General features: G+C 38.1%; 1 protein-coding gene across 13 annotated transcripts in view; it reads left to right on the top strand.

The window, feature by feature from the left end:
• UTRN (utrophin) overlaps positions 1–21212 on the top strand; it is a 496228-nt gene that overhangs the window by 89896 nt on the left and 385120 nt on the right. For all 13 annotated transcript variants that reach the window (XM_082474349.1, XM_082474346.1, XM_082474342.1 and 10 more), the window contains 4 exons: positions 2668–2729; positions 17689–17781; positions 19018–19095; positions 19441–19533. In XM_082474349.1, the coding sequence (XP_082330475.1) occupies positions 17713–17781; positions 19018–19095; positions 19441–19533 (240 nt within the window). In that variant the 5' untranslated portion in view covers positions 2668–2729; positions 17689–17712. The remainder of the gene's footprint in view (positions 1–2667; positions 2730–17688; positions 17782–19017; positions 19096–19440; positions 19534–21212) is intronic.

Genomic DNA, 21212 nt, shown 5'->3' with positions numbered 1-21212 from the left:
TAGGAGGGCAAAATGATTGATCAGAATAGTGGGATTTAGGATTTTAGTTGTCCTGCCATCGCTTTGCTAGCAAATTTTTGCCTCCCTGAAACAGAGACCTGGGCCAAGGTTGTTAGCATAATTTTTTGTGGTGTGGAGGGCAGTTCTATACCAGTAAGTGTTCAGATTTGTTCCATTTAAAAAGTCTCATAACTGAAAAGCTGCAGGCTAATTCCTGTCTTTTACTGAATTCCTGTCTGGTAGAAAATAGGAGGGGGGTGTGTGTGTGTGTGTGTCTGAAAAAAAGGAAATGTGAACTAAAGGCTTATTGAGATATAAATCCCTTTTCCCCCCTTTAACTGTACCAGGAAAATGAATAAAGCAGAGTGTTTATATATTTTGGAGTACTTTTGAAAAGTTTGAATGCAAGACAATTTATCTTTTACAAGCCAACACTTTATTTCATATCATTTACTTAGACTCATATTCAGACTTTGACCCTAAGATAAAGACTATCATAGAAACATTACCTTTTAATTTTTATAAACATCTCTGTATGATGGGAACCTATTTTTAAAATTTGATCTCATTCTATGTGTGATAAAATTGAAGGTTCTTAGTTATCATTTGCTAAGGTGACAGGTACTCATTTCTTGGTTCACACTATCTCTAGAGAGGAACCCAGTATTAGATATTTTAATATGTTTTTGAAAATAAGAAGGTTAAATGCTTGGAAAAGAGGTTAAGAAAAAATAAAATGCAGAAATGTAGAAAAATAAATATAAAATGTAAAATAAAATTTATTTTTCAAAATTTCCCCCATTTTATGGTAAAAATTATTAAATTGTATGAATTTTACAGAATTAAGAGAATTTAATATTTATGACCTTTATATATATTTTTGTTCATAGCAAAATTATTGGATTTTCCAAGTGCTCTGAACACTGATATTTAATATTAAATTCATATTGGTGGGGCTACTATAGCACTCTGCAGGTTGATGTGTCTTCCTGCTTTATATACTGCATATAATCTCAGCTCTGTCTCTCTCGGGTGTGATGGTCAAGGCTGAGACATTCAGAGTGTCAACAAATTCTCTTGGTTAATAAATGGCTTATATGTGGCATTGATCAGATGGTAGAAAGCCTGAAATCGAGGCTGATGCTGACTGTCTTGTCCTTTCTGGAAGGAAGGCCACCTCTTAGCACAATTAACAACATGAATTTTCTTAGAGAGCCGTTTTGTTTTTTATCCACTTGCCCCCTTTGTGTCTCAGAGTCAGTCTCCAGTTACCTTTATGGATCTGTAGAAGTGCACTCTTTTCTGACGCTGCTGCTATATTTATTCCAGGAGTGACCTTTTAATTACAAACTCTCCTTCCAGAACAGAGTAAAGCCCAAAGATACCACTAACTTAGTGAAGTAGTGGGTGAACGTCTAATTATGCTATTAGGGATGAGTGAGGAGGTCTGGGTTGAAGGCAGCCCTTTGAAGCTGATGCGTTGAGGGCAGAGCACACTAGAGCCTTCTCTCTTATTATTTTGCTGTTATCACGTGGGAAGCAGCTTGGCAGTATGCACGGTAGTGGAACAAGCAGTGTGTATATATACAGACAGAACCACAGCTTTCTGCGCCATTCCAAATATTCCTTACGCAGCTTTTGGAACTACTCGGGGACTGTTAACGTGCTGCTTTGTAGGATTTAAGCCAACAATGACTCTGCTAGTTTTAACAGAGAATTGGGGAGCAGTTGAAGAGGATATGATTGGAAGTAACACAAGGGGTAATACGGATATTTATCTGCCTTGTTCACATATATACTATAATAATAATTATAACTAGAACAACAACAAAGAGCTCAATGCCAGCTCTTTCCCAAGTGTTTTCCACTTATATCCGCAAATCCTCACAATGACCTTGTAAGTGTTACTTATTCCCATTTTACATGGCTTCCTTATACCTAACTAAGTCACTCTGCCCATCTCCAAGAAGTTCAGGATGCTTTAGTTTTTTAAGGTCAGTTTTTATTTGTGTGGCCTGGAAAATGAATTTGTAATCCAAACCAAAGTTGGTCACTTTTTAAAAACCTACTCTGATTTCTCTGCTTGCAAAATGTGTAGATTGCGTTTATAGATCGTTAAAACTTTGTCCTGTCAGTCTTACTACAGGAAAACGGGTTATGGAATTGGCTATAAACCTTATAGTAGTGTTTGTTTTGGAGGGTGTAGGACTTGTATGAAAAGGAGGGAAATCATGAGCTTCTTAGTTTTTAAAGGATAGCTTTGATTTTTGTGTTGAATGTTCTATAACATTTTTATCATGCTGAAACTGCACTTGAACAAAATGCAACAGAAAGTATCGCGTATAATACTTTGAAAGTAAAGTCCTGATTCTTTCCTCACGGATGTGGGTTTAATGGCCGGTGGTAATATGCCGAGGTGTGGAGTGAGAAGTCCAGCTCCCTGGGAAGGTGCCCGGGTCTCCCTCTGCTACGGGCGTTCCTTAGCAGGCTCCGTACATGCTGAACTCGTCAGCCATCCCTTCTTCATTAGCTGTGGATCATTGTGCCTCATGAACTCTACTAATAGACGATTTAAAACTCTCCAGGATGGAGATAATCTTATTTAGCACCCTGAGTAAAGGTACAAACTCTCATACGTTTCCCTCTCTCTCCTTTTCCCTCCCACAGATGAACACAATGACGTGCAGAAGAAGACTTTTACCAAATGGATAAATGCTCGGTTTTCAAAGGTAACAGAGTCTTTCAAAAACTTTGATGATTCAGATGTCTCCTTCTGGTTGATGGAGTTTGGTTGGAGGTGCAGTGAATTTTCCCCATGAAATCTTCTGAGTATGCAGATACATTTATTTTTCCTTTATTCTCTATAATATGTTTAAATGGAAATTCTGGTGTAAACAGTTCATGGTATAAACACTCATGGTGTAAACAGCTCTTTATTTTTACCTACCATTCTCTAGATACCAAGGTGACAGTGTGCTGCTTTGGACTCTGTGAATTCTTGGTACATTAAGGAAATAATATCTCATTGGGGAAATTTTGTGTTAACTTAGCTAAAAAGATGATGATTTCATTTTTGCCTGGTTAAAAGCAAGTTGGTATCATTCAGGCGGCCTTTCTACCTCATGTAGAAATGTTTGGGGATTGTCGTACTCATGGGTGTGGCTCGTAATGCTTATCTGCCCTGTGTTTCTTTTTTTGTGAACTTCCTCACTTATTGCCCCCAAATCTGTTCTATCTCAGCATTTCTAACCCACCTGGAACATAATCAATGTTTTGATTAATATTTTTTTAGGGACAGAGAATCCTGAAGAGAGAAATTGATAGTGCTATTTTTAAACTTGTTCTAATATAATTATTCACTGGTTATTGGAGTTGGAATTTTGTCCTCTAAATCTGAGATGGGAGGAGAATTTTCAGGTTAACGGATTATAGGACTACACTATAGCAAGATAAAATACAGAGAGACCCGTTATGGGGCTTTAAATTCAAAAATTTCATATTTTTCTATTTGAGAAGGTTGCAAAGGCCAGGAAAATAAACATTGGTATTTCTTTGAGGCAAAATGAGAATGTTTTAGGATTGCTTTGAGTAACAGTGCAGTTTAAAAATTGTTCCACATCCCACTATTTACAATTGGTTATCTGATTGCAATGTATTTTTAGGTTTTGCAAGTTTTTGTTGAGGGCTATTTTATCTTGCTTCTGAGAATGTAAGGAATGTGAAAACTGCCTGACTTTGACAGAGGGTCAAGAAGAAGAATTACTCTCTTAATTGGTGGTTTTATGTGTAGGATTATTCCAAAGCAGACATAGGTGTTTTTTAGTAAATTTTTATTTGCTTTGTTCAGGAGGCACAGGTAACATCTGGGTGCTTTAGAGTCAACATTATTCAAAACTTTTGAAGTATCTATCTTCGTGTGACCAGATTCTGGGCAACGTAATTTTAGGAATTAAAAGGGTCTGGATATGAGATATTTTATCCCAAGGGTTTCATGCGTGCTCAGTTGTGTAAGATTATCCATCCTGACTATTACTGAGGATAATATGGTCATTTTCTAGATAGAGCAAGTTAAGCAGACCTAGTTTTTAGAGCTTATTTGAGTCATTGGGGAAGAATTACCTTAGAACTGATTTTGAAGACCGATTTGAAAGCTTCATAGTCTTGGTAGACCTACAATTAGGGAACATTTGAAACTAGGTGAATTACTTTTGTTCCTCTTCTATGAGACTAGAGAGAGGTAGACAGTATGATAGGACACAAAAAGGGGGAAAGTAGGAGAATAGAGATGACAATTGAGAAAGAATAATTGAAAATGTTTAACCTTATCATTATTGCCACGAATTTGGCTCAGACAAGACTTTACCTTGACAGCACGTGATAGACTTTTGAACTGGGGCATCGCCCAGCAGATCCGTGTCATTTCCAGGTCCACAGCCGTTACTGATACATGCAAAGTTAGAACCTTGAACTCAGTGCTGCCCAAGTACTCCTTCACTCTGAGCTTTAAAAATATCCTCACTGCAGTTATTGACCTGTGACTTCTTTTCCACTGAACGGTTCTCAGTATCTGTTGACCATTTGGGTCATGTACCCAACCGAATTCTCTCAAGAAGTATCTCAATATTTGTCACGGGTCATTGATATCTTTAAAAAGACCTGAACACAAAGTCCAGTAGTACTAGAATAGTTTATTTAGTGAACTTGATATTTGAATTTATACATTTATAATGTATATGTTATTTTGTACTATTAAATGAGGTCTTTAAGTCCCATGTAAATTCTTCGCCCCAGGAAACTTGTAATTATTACCAAGACAATGAAAAGACCAGGTAATGTTATCGTTTTTAGTAACAGGTCCAGTTATGTAAACTGACATGGAAGCTAAAAGCTTGTTGTTGTTGTTGTTTTTCAAGAACAATTTTTATTAAGGCCACTATTCGATTTTTTTTTCAACAACAATTTTTTATTAAGGCCACTATTAAAAGCTTGTTTTGTTTGGAGAAAAATGTCAAAGTAGAGCTGACCCTGGAAACATTTCCTTTCAGATTACTTCTAGTAAGAAATCAAAGTCTAGAAGGAAATTAGGATGGCTCTAGAACACATTTATCAAAGGAATTATGACTATTTGGATATATAAAAAAAGGAGAGCTCATAGCAGTCACACTAAACTTCAGCCACATTTTTTCCTTTCCTCTGGCTGTTTTAATTCCATAAGTCAGGCTGTTTCCGTGCTGGTGACTGGGAAAGGGAATAACAGTTCTAAACTGGGAGATTTCCATAAACTCCCCACAGACTCTTGCTGAGTTGGGATAAGGTTGTATTTGGGCATGGTGTCGCTAAGTAATCCAGAGGCTAGCAAGAGAAAAAAAAATCCTATTGAGGGGAACAGATTTTATTTCATTTCTTTTTTATCCATGTCCTTTGGTATATTGTGGTGGACTTTAAAATATAATTATTGACTGAGTCCGCTTCTTCTGTGCAGTATGAGTCCCTCTACAGAGCAATAGTGCCCCTGTGCTGAGAAATCCAAACAGACCCTGATGGCATCTTCTGCCATTTAGGAATTTGTTTTAAATTCCTCCCGTGGACATCTCCTTCTTGAGGCACCCCCCCCCAACCCCCTGCCCCCAGCCAAAGTCTCAAATGTCAAATCTTGTTGATTCTAGAACCATATACGTTCAACATTAACACTGTCCATTTTTCTCCATCTTTTCTGACACCCCCCTTTGCCAAGTCATTATTATCTGAGTTAGGAATAATTGCGAAAGACTTTACAATGAGCAGAAAAATTAGTGGGAGTCCTGTCAGCTCAGCCATCTGCGTTATCTGCTTTCCATCATCTTTGAGCTACTGTACAACTCAGAGAGTTGTAGAAAACAGATAGTAATGCAAATGATTCTTACCCATAAAAATGCAAAGTAGCTGGAATGCAATTGATTATTTCCCCTTGGATAGACTTGTTTTGGCATCTGTTGTAAATTTATTTCAACTTTCCTTTATTGCATACAAACATGTGGTTTTTTGAATTTTTCTTTGAACCGGTTGTAACACCCTACTGGTTCCCTGATTACTTAATGAGTTAAAGTCTTTAACATACTTTAATATTACATTTGTATGAGAATCATGACTTTATCATTTTTGGAAAATTATTCCTGAACAAGGGGGCCACTGTCATAATCTAATACTGGTTCTTCCTTTCCATGGTTCACCTGAACCTTGGAACCTTCCTTCCATTTTCGACAGAGTAGCCGGAGTGTACCTTAAAGTGTAAGTCTAAATACCTCTTTTCTCTTCAGTAAAATCTTTCAATGGCTGCCCCTTGTTCTTATTTGGCTTTTAAGACCCTATGTAGTTGCCCCCTCCAATCTACTCCTAATTTCACTTTACTTTAGCTCCTCATTATACTCTGGCCACCGCAATGGGCCTTCTCATGGCTTTTACACATGCTCCTTCCTCCATCTTTTTGGGGCAACTCCTACTCCTCCTTCATGCCTAAGCTTAAATGTCATTTTCCCAATGTTAAGTGTCCCAAGGACACTTTTTCTGAGCTCCCAGACTAGGGTAGATATGCTCTATATTCTTAAAGTGTTAGCTTTTGAAGCACTTATCATAATTGTCCTTTAAATAATTGCATCTCAAAATATTTGTCTCTCCTTTCCTAGACAGTGGTATGCTCCATGGGTGCAGGGCTTCTGGCAATTAGTAAGCACCCAGTGAGTGTTTGTAGGCTTAATAAATAAATGAATGGCAGTGACAGAAACATACATTTAAATACCTAATACTGTATATATCCATAGACCGGTTGGAAGTGGTTGTATTGGAATTAGATGGGAGTAGAGTGTGGAGTTGAGTGCAAAATGGCATAAATTGTGTTATTTCATGGAAACGAATGCATCGGGGCTTTTGCTCCATTTATTCACAAAAACAAATCCAGCTATGCAAAGTTTCTACATTTACCTGGTGTCTTGGAGATGTGCTGGAGAGATTGTTAAATCATCATTTGGATTTAATACATATGATTCTCTTATTTATGGGATAGGATTCTTCGAATAGGATCCACCTACTAAATTCATGGTGATGAAAAATGAGATTAAAACTTAAAATCAGCTCAATTTATTCCTCGATAAGGGATTTGGTAAACAGCTTGAGAATACTGAATAATATTTTGATAACTAAGATAGCATTCACTATAAATATATATTCTTTTTGCTGCAAGTCCTTGTTACTATGTCACAGAATACACACCACTTTGGAGTCTGGGTATCCTGAGAAATCACACAGTGTAGAATAACTTATAATTGTTGGGTTTTGAGAAGTTATGAAGAGCTCGGGAGAAAATGATTATCTAAAGGAGATCAGAATTAGGAAATTAAATACTTATTCCTGGATATGCTGCTCATTTATTTGTGACCTTGGGCATATTACTAGCCAATTTTTTTCAGGTCACTTGATTTTTATTCCTTTAGCTATAAAACACACTTGAGCATAATAGCTTGCCTCATGTTGCTAAGAAATATTGAGACATTATTGTGAAACATTATAGGAGATTATAATTACTTAGGAATGCTAAATTAAAGCTCCATCAGGGACCACCCCCTCCCAAACTTGTGGTATCCCTGATCTGTGCTATTCATATATTTTAAACCAGAAACAGAAAGAAGCATTGGCTCATTAAGCCCACTTTATTCTACTCTCTGGTGGGTAAAGTTTGAGGGTTTTGTTCACTCTGATTCTAAGAGCCTCATTTGTTAGTGAGCTGGTTTCCCAAGGGAGGCAGCGAAGGCCTCACTGTTTCAGTGTTGGGAAATTTGTTCTGACTTTGAGCCTGCATTTTCTCTGGCTGACTTGCAGAGCTGCTCATCTGTCAGAGCAGAGACGTACAAATTGCAGAAGCGCTTTTATCAGTTTGGTGAGGTGGTTCTCAAAGGAAGTTTAAAAATAAAGGTTAGGTAGAGAATAGGCCAACTTAAAAATGCTGAACTTCACTTTGGGCAGATTTCTGCTTTTTCTTTTTCGAAGACAAAGATGAGCCAAGTTTTCATTTAGTTACTATTCCACGCTTGAACTTTAAATTGATAGGACTTAAGAGAGGAAATCTGTGAAGCATTTTTTACACGTTTCAATGTGAAGAGCGATTCCAGTGTGTTCCATTTGAGACAGTGGGACATTGCTTTCAGTGTCCGATTGTTTGCAACTTTGTTCACGTGGGAAGTGGTTGGTCACAAAAATAGACGTGGGAAAGGATGTGTAGGTGGGTGCAACAAAAGCAGTCTGTAGATGTTTAGTCCTCTTTTTAGTATCGTGAAGGAGACTGTACAGGCTTCCTTGTGTGATGATAAATAACATCTATAGTAGAGATTTGAGCTGGAGTTACACACTGGGTCTACTACTGATTTATTTTCATGAATATGTGTGTGGCGACTCAACTAATTGTTTTAGGGGGCCATAAATATTCAAGTGGTTCCTTAAGTTTCAATTTATGTCTGTTCACCAATACCTCTAAAGCAAACAATAAAATGCATTTCATATTCCTAAACAGCTTCCAGACATGTTTTAGCTATATTACATAAACATGTTTGGGTTTTTTGTTGTTGTTGTTTGTTTTCATTCAGTTTGATTGTTTTGGTTCCAAACATTATACTTGTAGAGTGACTTTCACCTAGTTAACTGTGGTTAAATTAAAGAAAGTATACATAAATATTATTTAACATGCTGTGTTTGTACATATTGAGGACTTAATAAATGATTTTGATTGAGCCTATTAGTATTTGTAATCGTTAAAACAAATTTGAAATTTGGTAGTATATGCTATGTCTTTGTAATTGATGATCAATTTTGGTATTGATCTGCTGAGAAGAAATTCCTTTTCACCCTTCACCTAGAGAGGGGAGAGCAGAGCCACCTACCTTGTGCTTTTGCATTCAGCCCATGTGACCCCACCGTCTCCACCTTCAGAGGTGGGCTCTGATTGGTGCGTGGATGAGTAGGTCTAGGTCACTGTGGGCCAGTGAGTTATAAAGAGAGGATTGTTGAAGAGGTGGTGGTTTTGGGGGAAAGAAGCTCTTTCTGTTAAAGAGGACTAGGAGACCCTGGGACCATTTTCAACTGTACCTGCCCTAGGAAGCTTTTAGCTCCAAGGGCTACTGGTAGGCACCCTCCAGCCATGGCTAATCATGAGGGGACCCAGACTGGGTGGGAAGTGGAGGTATCTGACACTGTTATTTTTATTTTTATAATCTGTTGGGAAAATAAAAAAAATCCTCTCACAAAAGATCTTTATTCAGCGTAGAATACAGAGAAAACACTTTGTTATTGAATACTCATATCAGATGAGGTGCCTGCAGGCAGTTGGTAGAAGACCAGAAAGTCTGGACAGAATTTCACACAAACATACAGTAAAGTAGAATAAAGAACAACGAGTGTGTACCTCCTGGAGAGACAAATAGATGCTCCTCGTGCTGGTCTCCTGTCAACCTCCAGAGAGACTGTTGAGTTAATTTTGAGGTCTCTGTTATTTTGCATTGGAAAGTTGGAGATGGGTTTATCTACTTCCTGACCAAAAAATTGGGCCTATTATGTTTTTAAGGAGACACCCTAAGGAGAAGGAAGGGACGAGGCAGCCGCCTCTCCTTTATTAGACAAAGGAAATGTTCTCTTTTCCTTTACGTTATCATTATCAATGCCCTAACTAATGCCTCACCCTGGTCCCATGGAAGCCTATCTTTTGAGGAACTGCATTCTTCAAACATTTCCAGTGCTTTGCCAGTTGTACATACATGGAATGAGCTGTATTGTTTATTGAGTCGGCCTGCAGACCTTGCCTGATGGGCATATGGAGTTGGGGTTTATTCAGCCTGCAGACCTCGCCTGGTTATTTGCCCGTGGAGTGTGCAAGTGGCCCTGCCCCTGGCCGCCAGGCATGGGAGCCCACACGTGGTTCCTTATCATCCCAGTTTTCTCAGCACTATCTCGGTTACTTTGTTTACCAAAATCAAGGTAAAAATTCTGTTACATGCTGTTTGACTTTTGATTCTCTGAAAGATATTTGATTTAGCTTGTGTTTTATAGTTTTCTGTAATTTCTAAGGTAAATGCACCTTCATTGCTTTGATTCCATTGTAAGCACTGCATAAATCACTGCTGTGTAGTTACTATGACGCGAGTAGGATTACCTGAGCCATCTGTTTCTCCAGTCTCTCTCTCCCTTTTCTTCTTTACCCACCTCTTTCCAAACAAGCTTCTAAGCGGAATCTTGTTCGGTTCTTAAGAACCTGTGCTGACCGCCATGAATTCATAAAGAGAATGGCCGAAAGCCACGCACTCACGAATTCTTTAAGCGACTGTGGCACATTTTGCTGGTTTTCGTTTGTCAAGGTGCTTAATGACCTCCTTGGGCACTTTACTGCACTCATTTTGCTTTTCAGTCAAAAGCAATGCTGCTTTCACTCTTTCACCATGGGGCTGAATCATAAAGTAGACATTGAAGATTATGCACTCTTCATTTCATCCATTAAGCTATATGCGTCATAACTGTGATGAACCTAATTTCATCAGTTTGCTTAATTTTAACTAGAGATACCACTTTTTAAACAATCTATATTTATTTTATACAATAATACACATTACAAAAAATTAGATAATAGAAGAAATCCAAAGAGACTTTTTAAAACCACTTTTAATTCCATCATCAAGAGAAAAAGTACATTTCTGTTGTAAAATACTCTAAAGAAATCCATTTACACGTAAACATAACCAGAATGACATTGTACCTAGTGCTCACTGATACATTATTGGTTTTTAAGAAAATGAAGAATTACAAGAGCTACATTTTTATTAGTGCTGAGATTTGGGATTCATAAATTAAAGATTCTGGTTTTTAAAATATTAAAAGAAATATTAAATTAAATCATTCACTTCTTTTTAAGTTTTTAAAATAACCAACTCCTTGAATAAAAAATCACTCAAAAAAAAAAAAGAGAGAGACTATAAAACTTAAAATATGTTATCACATGCTGGAGCATCATTTTAAAATTGATTGGGGTGTCAGATTGACTTGAGAAGAATGCAAAAACATTATGATATAAACACTATATATGTGTATATATATATATATATATATATATATATATGCCATATAAATCCATGTGTATGATACAGAATTAGACACACACACACAGACACATACATACACACACATGCTGTAAACAGTGGGGATATTAACTGAATTGAATAGACTCCCTCAAATCCTGTTTTGAAAATAGGAAGAGTATAAATAAATGACAGAATAATCAAACAGTGTGAAAGGGCTCAAATTTATTATTTGTTTGTAAGGTACCATCATCAGATATGTTAGTGGTGAAAGCATTTAAAAACTGTTATCTTTTCACTCTTCTCCATATTATACACAGTTAATAACTTCATTATTTATAACGGGATTAGGTAAATCACAGGATAGACTCTGTACTATATTTCTTATTTGGTACAAATTCGGCAGAATCAAGCTAGCTCATAAATCCCTTTTGCTCTGCTCCCCATGCTTGTTGGTACAGATTTTGTTTACTCTGTTTAGATTCTGAGTGCCACGAAGGCACAGACTGCATTTGTCATCCCTCACTTGTCAGTGTCAGCAGGGTACACCACATAAAGGAGGCCGTCTTCTGAACCCCAAATCCAAGTCCCAGTTCTACTTCTGGTTTGTTTGTTGTATCTACAAAGCATTAGCATTTCACCCTTTTAAGAACTCCAAACTTCACTTCCTAAATTTTGCTTTCTTATTCAACCTTTTATAGATTTTTTTCCCCATTACTACTACTACTGCTGCTGAAAAACTTGACCTATGATGGAAATAATTATGATTTGCGAGTATTGAAGAAGGGGGGGAATAATACAGTATTAGATTATTAGATTAGAGAGAGGGTGGAGAGCAGATCACATGGGATCTCTTATTTGGAGTTTGAATTGTATTTCCCCGTGATGGGAGTCCATTAGGTTAAAGCAGAGACATGATATGATGTGATCTGCACCTCAAAATTAGCGTTATTCTGACTCTTTTGCAGAAGTAAAGAGGTCGGTTGGCCTGGTATTGGAGACGTGGATGAGAGTGGGGCCACTAAGCAGTAGTGGTCACCTTCGGAATGTGTTTTCGGAGGTAGTAATGACAGGGTTGTTATGGATTAGAGATGAGGAATGAGTGAAAGGAGAGGAATCTGGTGTGACTCCTTTGTTTTTTTGGTCTGTGCAGGTATAATGACTCTGCTGGTATTTTGCAATCAATCATATTCCCTAGTCTGTGGATGGTGGCGTGTGTGTGTGTGTGTGTGTGTGTGTGTGTGTGTGTGTGTGTGTGTCCTTTCCACAGCTTCTCAGTTCCTCAGAGGACTCACTGTTGACTGATCTTGTGTTTCCCCTGTGTGTGGTTATGCCCTATGAGAGAGATTACCAGTCAGCCTAGGATCCAGCATGCCTGTAGACAAGATTTGTTGATCCGGCACAGTGTTTTAGGACATTACAAATATCAGGAGATTATACACATAAATTCAGATTTCCAGCTCTTTTGAGAAACCAGAAGTCCTACCAACAGTGGGCTGGGATTCTCAATTGGCCGCTGCTGGCTGAAACTGAGCACAGGCTCTTTCAGCCTTTAGGGCTGGCTGATTCACCAGGTGTGATGGGCCCATCAGGTTGGCCGCATTCAATTGAACCATCACGTATCCATGACTGTATTTGCAGCCCTTGCCCTCCCTCAGACCCCGGCTTATCCCTCCTGCATTGTGATGACAGTTTGCTTCTGTCCTCTGACATTTTCGATTCAGGAGCTTCAGTGTCTCAGCTGTAGGTATTAACGCTGGTCCCTCTTGGAGTCAAAATGGTGTTAGAACTGGTGTTAAGAGAGTTCAAAGAAGTACAGGGGACCAGGGGATGAGAGGAGGCAGCCAAAGCGAGTCACCTGTGACATCTGTCGTTTGGATTCCTATCATGTGGCCTTTAAAATTTTTTTTTAAGGTAAATGCGACGCAAGGCTTATCTGTCTTCCAAGTTCAAGATTATTCATTTGTACTATTTTGTGTTTATTGGAAAACTGTGGAAACCCTTGCTTGTAAATGGGGAGGGTGACCTGAACTTGGCATTTCTGCAGGGCCAGGCACAAAGGAGGTATTCACCAAATATTTGTCCAATTGAATTATTAAACTGTATTCTGTCAGAGAAGTTTCTGCAAATAAGTCTTTGCAAAGAATTAAAAATCTAAATACGAGTTTAACCGTCAGGCTGAATCAGCTTTTATTTTTATTAAACGATGACTTCTGACATTTCCCAACTGTTTCCCAGGGTGGAGCCTATGTTTAGAGCCTGTGATTCAGAAGTACCAGAGATGCTTTAAAGCCATGAGCTTGGAGAAAAATTTCATTTTGAGTTCATTTAAATGTGGTATATATCTTGTTGCTCTCTTTGGGAAGTCATTAAATACACCTTCTCCACTGCACCACTGATTAACCGTTTCCTTCCCTATATGTCGTGACCCTGTGCCCTCATAATTTTAGTAGCAGTTTAGTGTGGACTTTGAGAACCTGGATTTGGAGTCAGATCTTGTGGTATCACATCCTAGTTCTGCCTCTCACTCGTCATGTCACCTCTATATCTCAGTTTCCTTACCTTAAAGTTCTATTATAAAGAAACAAAGAATGCATCTAAATCTCTGGAAATCTCTTAGAGCGTATCTGATACATAGTAAGTCATGCTATTATTATGTCTAGGGACATTTCATGTTTCCGTGGTCTGTTTTTGTATGGCCCACGAGCTAAGAATGGTTTTCACATTTTTAGGTGGTTACAAAAAGTCAAAAAAAGAAGAATATTTCATGACATGTGGACATTATATGAAATTCAGATTTCCACGTCCACAAATCATGTTTTGTTGGAACACAGTCACCATTCCCACGGGCTCAGCCGCTTATACATTGTCTGTGCTGCTTTCACATCTTGACAACAGGGTTGAGAAGTTTCGATAGAGACCACCTGGCCAGCAAAGCCTAAACTAAGTACTATCTGGACCATTACGTAAGACATTTTGTGACCTCCGTTGTAAAGCACAAAGCACTGAATCACCATACTTATAGGTGTTACTCTCCTAGGTGGTAGGTGGAACGGGCTCTTTGGTATAGTTTGGTTCTTTCCATCTGCCTATGGGACGTTCCTAAATTGCATTTGTCAGGAATAGGTAGTATTTTGTAGTGATTGGCTATGTGTGTGGGGAGTGTGGGTGTGTGTTTTATATGTAAGTTTTGAACCACAGTTTTGGATTTGTAAGAGCCCTGGTACCTTCCTTCGTTGTCCAGTGAAGAGATCCATGGGCTGTATATTCCCTCCTGCAGGTGTATGTGGCTCTTCTGAAGGTACCAGATGGGAGTACACACCACCCGTGCCATCACTGAGGGTGGGGTGGCGGAGTGTTAGGAGAATAGGCACACAGCACAAAACTTATTTCTTACTGATCGCCATCAATATTTATCTGAAATTTGGAAAAAGAATAAAGAAATTGCATTGCTGTTACTGTTGGGTTTTTTTTTTTTTTTTAAGAATATAAAGGCATTGGTTTCCCTAGTGTAAGTGATTGACTTCTAGAAGGATAGAACTGTGTCTCAGTTACCTTTGTTTCAAGAGAATGCTTCACGAGGAGTCTTTCTCAAGATTTGTTCCTCAGTAAACACATGAATGACCCGGACAAGAGAGAGGAAAAGAGTGTCTCATGTGGAAAAATTAATGCTGCCTCTTAATGAACGCCTCCCACTTTACCACTGAGCAGCAGTGAAGCCTAGGGAAGAATCCACTGGGTTTACTGCTGAGTTATGCTTGTCTCACAGTGCATACCTAAAGCACAGGTGTGCTCTTGTATCATCAGGTTCATTAGTTTTGAATGGGATATATCCCTACAGGTCATCGTATTAGTGAATTCGGGACTTGGAAGATCTTTCTCTATGAAGTGACACTTACATGTACTCAGGTTCAGAATCTGCTTTTACATTCCTGCCTAAGATGAAGTGCTTATTTGTTTTATCCATTCTTTTGTCTATTGTTGAAATTTTATGGCACTTTTATGACAGTAAGAAACATTACCACTGTAATGATATGATAATGTACTGAATGATAATATCAACCATTTACTGAACATCTGTCATCTTAGTGTTTAACAGATGAGCTAATAGATGTAGAAAGGCCACTTTTCCAAAGTTACACGGCTGGTAGGAGGCTTGTCTACAATGAGGTCATCAGTGGGCGTTCATAACTATTTGTAATATGGACTAATATTTATATTTACTTTATTTTAGTCTATGCTGATTTGTGTTACTTTGTTTCTTTTTTGGAAAATCGATACTGTAGTGGATTTGAGAAGGGTTAAATGCTGCCCAGACATTATTTCGCTGCCCTTGTCATCAGTAATTCCTAAGGTCCTTTCTGTGCCTAGATATCCCTATTTGTTTCTCCCATGAACTTTACCTATGTTGTTGTCTCTTTGCTCTAAGACCAGAGTTGTTCACGTCTTCCTGAAAGGGAATCTGGGTATTTGGTGGCTAGTTTGCTGAAGGGTACTTGGGTGGGTTTTGAGAGGAGTAAGGTAAGAGGTAGCAGATGACCAGGGCTACTTTTCTGCCCTTTGCTTTTACTGAGAGCAGGTAGGAAGTCTGTAGTGTGCAAAAAACTTCCCCGCTCTGCCTCTTGAAGTATTGCCTCTGGATCTGGTCTCCTGCATCACTCAAATCTGTTTATCATTGTGATCGATGGAGATAATCCATGTATTTCTGACATCGTCACTGCTCACATAGTGGCAGCTGGAAATAGAAAAGCAGCTTTGTTTCAGATATAAATAAGTCATAGTTTATTCTTTACTGATTCTAAGGTGAAGACTTTACCATACTTCCTCTCATTTAGAGTATATGAACTATGGAAAAGCCACATGATAGAAATCACTAGTTTACTATACATTACACATAATTAAAAATGTAAGAAATCAGGAAGAGCGTTAAAAAGGGAAAATGCCAAGTTCTAGGAAACTTTAGGATGGCTTCCTTCCTCCCCCTCACCCATTTCAAGCTCAGAGTAAAATTTTGTTTCGTATGACTTTATATATATGTTTTAAAGTGAAGAATAAAGAAGATACAATAATTATTGGTTATAAAATATCTTTATTATTGACAGGAACTAAAACTATTAATCTCTGGGGATTTCATATTAGAAGGGAATAATTTGATTCAACATAATCATACAACATTTATTACACTGTGCTTTATAGCTATCTGGACATTTTCACATAATATTCTTTATTTGATCTTTACAATACCTGTGATTTAGAAGAAGGTAAATAGTAGTAAGTAGCTGATTTAGGTTCACCAGTTAGTTAACGGTCAGACAGATTAAAACTGAGGCATCCTGATTTTCTGTGCAGTAATTGTCCTTTGCGAACAACCATGATATCACACACAGGCAGGCAAGGTCTACCTGTGAATGGGGTAGGATTTTCTGGCATGGATGCTAGAATATGTTTATCAGGGGAAGTTGATGCTGTTTATTAGTCAGAAACAAGAGTTTAGAAATTCTATAAGTTTTGTCATTCAAAATACAGGATGGATACTGGATTTAGACACAGAGCCAAAAGTTTCCTAATCATTCAGAAATTGGGACCTAGAAATACAGAACTAGTGCCTGAGAGCTGAAATTGAAGTGGAGAGCTGAAATTGATGACGACGTGACCTGCTTCCATAATGGAAGTACCGAAAGCCATGCTTATACTGTGAATGTAAAGTGCAGAGCTGGAATAAGAATCTGCACACTTTTCTTTGGCCTCTGCACCCAGGTGCTGTATGCTCATGTATTTTTTTTTTTTTACTTAATTAGTTAATTTATTTATTTTTGGCTGCGTTGGGTCTTAGTTTCTGTGCGAGGGCTTTTTCTAGTTGTGGCAAGCGGGGGCCACTCTTCATCGCGGTGCGCGGGCCTCTCACTATCGCGGCCTCTCTTGTTGCGGAGCACAGGCTCCAGACGCGCAGGCTCAGCAGTTGTGGCTCACGGGCCCAGTTGCTCCGCGGCATGTGGGATCTTCCCAGACCAGGGCTCGAACCCGTGTCCCCTGCATTGACAGGCAGATTCTCAACCACTGCGCCACCAGGGAAGCCCTCATGTATATTTTTAACACATCTTCTCTCTCAGGAATACAATGGACCCTTGAACAACACGGGGGATTAAGGGTGCTGACTCTGTAGAACTGAAAATCCATGAATAATTTAGTCAGCTTCCTCCTATCCCAGTTCCACCTCAGAGGTTTCAACCAACCACGGATCATGTAATACTCATGTAATACTCTAGTATTTACTACTGAAAAAAAATCCATCTATAAGTGGACCTGCACAGTTCAAACCCATGTTGTTCAAGGGTCATCTGTACATACAAGGCATATTGACATTAATCACAGTTTTATTTGCTCCCTTTCTAAGAGATAATGCAATTTATGTCTTTCAGCTCAAAACATTTGTTATAGATTTCAAAGTTCTTTGTACTTCTTTCCATACAAGGCAAACTTAGTCTAGTTTGTATAGTCTGCTGGTCATCCAAACTTTTAATTGGAAGAAATGAAACTATTCATTTATTTGCCACTTATGTATGAAATTTCTGCTGCTGAAATTGTACTTTTTCTTTTACAGAGTGGAAAACCACCCATCAGTGATATGTTCACAGACCTCAAAGATGGAAGGAAGCTACTGGATCTTCTAGAAGGCCTCACGGGAACCTCACTGGTGAGGGATGCCATGTTCAAGAACCAGGCTAACGGCATATCTCTCATCATTACTGATACCTGAAGACCCTCTTGGGGGTCCTTACAATGTAAAGGCTGAAATAAGAATGTTAAAAAGGGGTTTTAATGAATTTTTTGATTGAATGATATTTAGGCTTTATTGAGGGCTCTATTTTTATCAAAAAATACTTTATGTGTTTATTGCTCTCAGACAGTAGAGAATTACAAAGAAGAAAGGATATGTAAAGAGGGCATAATGTTTTGAATAGTAGAAAGTAGAGACAAATACATTTAAATGTTATTTAACAAATAGTGAAAACAAAGTTATGAAAACTGATGGCATTTATTTTTATTCAGATTTTCAGTATTATCTTCATGTTTGTTCCGTCATCAAATCCAACTCTATTGCTTTATGTGTAAGGTACCCAATACTCACACAGAAATAACTTTGCCAATGAAGAGGATGTATTTTATGGGTACAACCTTTAACGCTAGAGGTAGAATTACTATAAAAGGTATAGAGAGATGCACTTCTGAAGATGAATTTCTTTCTTGCCGAAGTGTGGGGTGTTACACTCTACCTTTTGCCTTTCAGATGGTGGGTAGGCACCTATTGGAGAGATTGATCCCTTTGTCAGATAAGATTCCCTGGCCAATGAGGCAGAAAGAAGCCTCCCAGATCACCTTTCCCTGGGTGGCAATTCCAGTCTTCCCAGTGGGCCCTTGTAATCCTACCTGGAACCTGGGATAGCACCTCTGAATCCTCTCTGCTCTGGCTACACTAGTGCAGGGTGGAGGGGACATAACTTCTAAATCTTTCTTCATCCTGCCCAACTAAGATAGAAGAAGCTTTGTCCCTGGTGGAGCATTGGTTCCCAAACTTGTTTGCACCTTAGAATCACCAGGGAAATCTTTTATAAATTCCAAACCCAGACTATACTCCAGACTCATTAAGTCACAGTCTTTGTTGGACACAGGCACTGGTATTCTTGGAAGCTCCCTAGGAGATTCCAGTGTTCAGGCAAGCTAAGGAACTACTATCTTAAGGTGCTGTTAGTGGGAGAATTTGCATTCTGTCAACACCAGCCTTCATGGTGGCTTGAGAACCCAGCCAGAGCTCCTGGTACAGAGGGGCTCTGTGTGCTGAGCTGCTGTTTCATGGGCATCTCAATGTCAGTGTTTGACAGCAACATGGAGGGACTCTCTGTCTCATTCGATTTTGTGTTCTGTTTTCCAGCCGAAGGAACGTGGCTCCACAAGGGTACACGCTTTAAATAATGTTAACAGAGTGCTGCAGGTTTTACATCAGAAAAATGTAAGTTTGTAATATGACTTTGGGGGGGGTCCTTTGATGCCATTGGGATGATTTATTTTGAAACCAACCACCTGCTCTGGACATTGGCATCAACTGATTTTTGGAAATATTTTTCTTATGAGACATATTGAACCTGTTCTGTGAGTGAAGGAATAGTTGTGCTTTTTGTGTTTACTTTATTGATCTATTGTATAAGTAATACATCTTTGAGATTTAGGTTCACCTGATTCTCTAAAGTGAAATTTTTCTTGTCATTTACTTATTTTGCTGTCCAAACGAGCTAGAACAAAAACCTGGGTTTCTGTAGAAAAATTGTCTTATAAGTTATTTTTTTCATTTTACTAGGTGGATTTAGTGAATATAGGAGGAACGGACATTGTAGATGGAAATCACAAACTGACTTTAGGATTACTTTGGAGCATCATTTTGCACTGGCAGGTGGGAAGATTTTCAATCACTTCTTAATAGGAATTGGAAATGTATCATTTGTGTATTAGTTTCTTAGAGCTGCCACAGAGTACCACAGCTGGGTGGCTTCAACAACAGAAATTTATTTTCTAACAATTTTGGAGGCTGGAAATCTGAGATCGAGGTGTCAGCAAGGTTGGTTTCTTCTCCTTTGTTTGTAGACGGCTGCCTTCCTCCTGTGTCCTCATGTGGTCTTCTGTGTGTGTGTGTGTGTGTGTTTGTGTCCTAATCTCCTTTGCTCATTCCAAGACACCAGTCATATTGGATTAGGGCCAACCCATATGATCTCATTTTACCTAAACTACTTCTTTAAGGACCCTATTTCTAAATATATTCATATTATGAGGTGCTGGGGCTTAGCACTTCCAACATATGAATTTGAGGAGGGGACACAATTCAACTTATAATAATTTGGAGTGAAAGAGCCTGACAAACTGCTCTATTTTCCTGGCGTAGAAAAAAAAGTATCTGTTTTTAAAATATTAGATTTAAAAAATATCATACTTATAAGAAAGTTGTAAAAATAGCCCAAAGAATTCCTGGATACCTTTCCCTCAGATTCTCCAAATGTTAACAGCTGTCTGTATTTCTGTGTTTTCTCTCTCTCTCTCCCCCTCTTTCTCTTTGACTAAATAGATCTGTGAGTATTTTGTAAAAACAAATCATTTTTCTAAAAACAAGGAGTTCTCTTACATAACTACAATATTATTATTATATTAATATAATATAATATAAAATGTCTAATACATAATATTTACAGTGCTAGTATTAATAATTATACATATGGTAATTATTATATCATGCACTAACAATTAGCATGTAATTATTAAAATCAGGAAAATAATATTGAAACAATATAGTTATGTAATCTGTAGCTCTTGGAGATTTTGTCAATTGCCCCAATAATATCCTTTATAGAAAAAGAAAATACAAGATCATTTATTACATTCATTTGTCTTGTTTTTTTTTAGTCATCTTTTAATCTGGCATAATTTCTGAGTCTTTCTTTGTATTTCATGATATTGTCATTTTTGAAGAGTACTGAACAGTTATTTTGTAGAATGTTCTTCTATGTGGGTTTGGCTAATATTTTCTCATGATTAGATTCAGGTTATTCATTTTTGGGAGGAATGCCACAAAAATGATGTTGAGTTTTTCTTTTTTTAAAAAAATATTTATTTGGTTGTGCTGGGTCTTGGTTGCAGCAGGTGTGCTCCTTAGTTGCGGCTTGAGGGCTCCTTAGTTGTGGCATGCAAACTCTTAGTTGTGTCATGCAGGTGGGATTTAGTTCCCTGACCAGGGATGGAACCCGGGCCCCCTGCATTGGTAGTGCGGAGTCTTAACCACTGCACCACCAAGGAAGTCCCAATATTGAGTTTTTCTTAATACACCATATCAGGAAGCATATGCTGTCCATTAGTTTTTTTCTGGCAGTATTAACTCTCATCATTTGGGTGAGGTGGAATCTGCAGGTGTCTCCACTGTAATGTGACTGCCCTTTGTTTTTAAAAAGTATCTTGTGGAGATATACTTTGAGACTGTATAAATATTCAGCTACTTTTTACACTTTTGTCTGTTAATTTTGAGATGCATTCATAGTTCTTACCTGATCAGTTATTAATATAATGCTTGGCAAAGTGATTTTCTAA

The sequence above is a fragment of the Balaenoptera physalus genome, assembly GCF_965194825.1.
Source record: "Balaenoptera physalus genome assembly, chromosome: 9".
Classification (NCBI taxonomy): Eukaryota; Metazoa; Chordata; class Mammalia; order Artiodactyla; family Balaenopteridae; genus Balaenoptera; species Balaenoptera physalus.
This window is presented reverse-complemented; position numbering and strand designations above follow the sequence as displayed.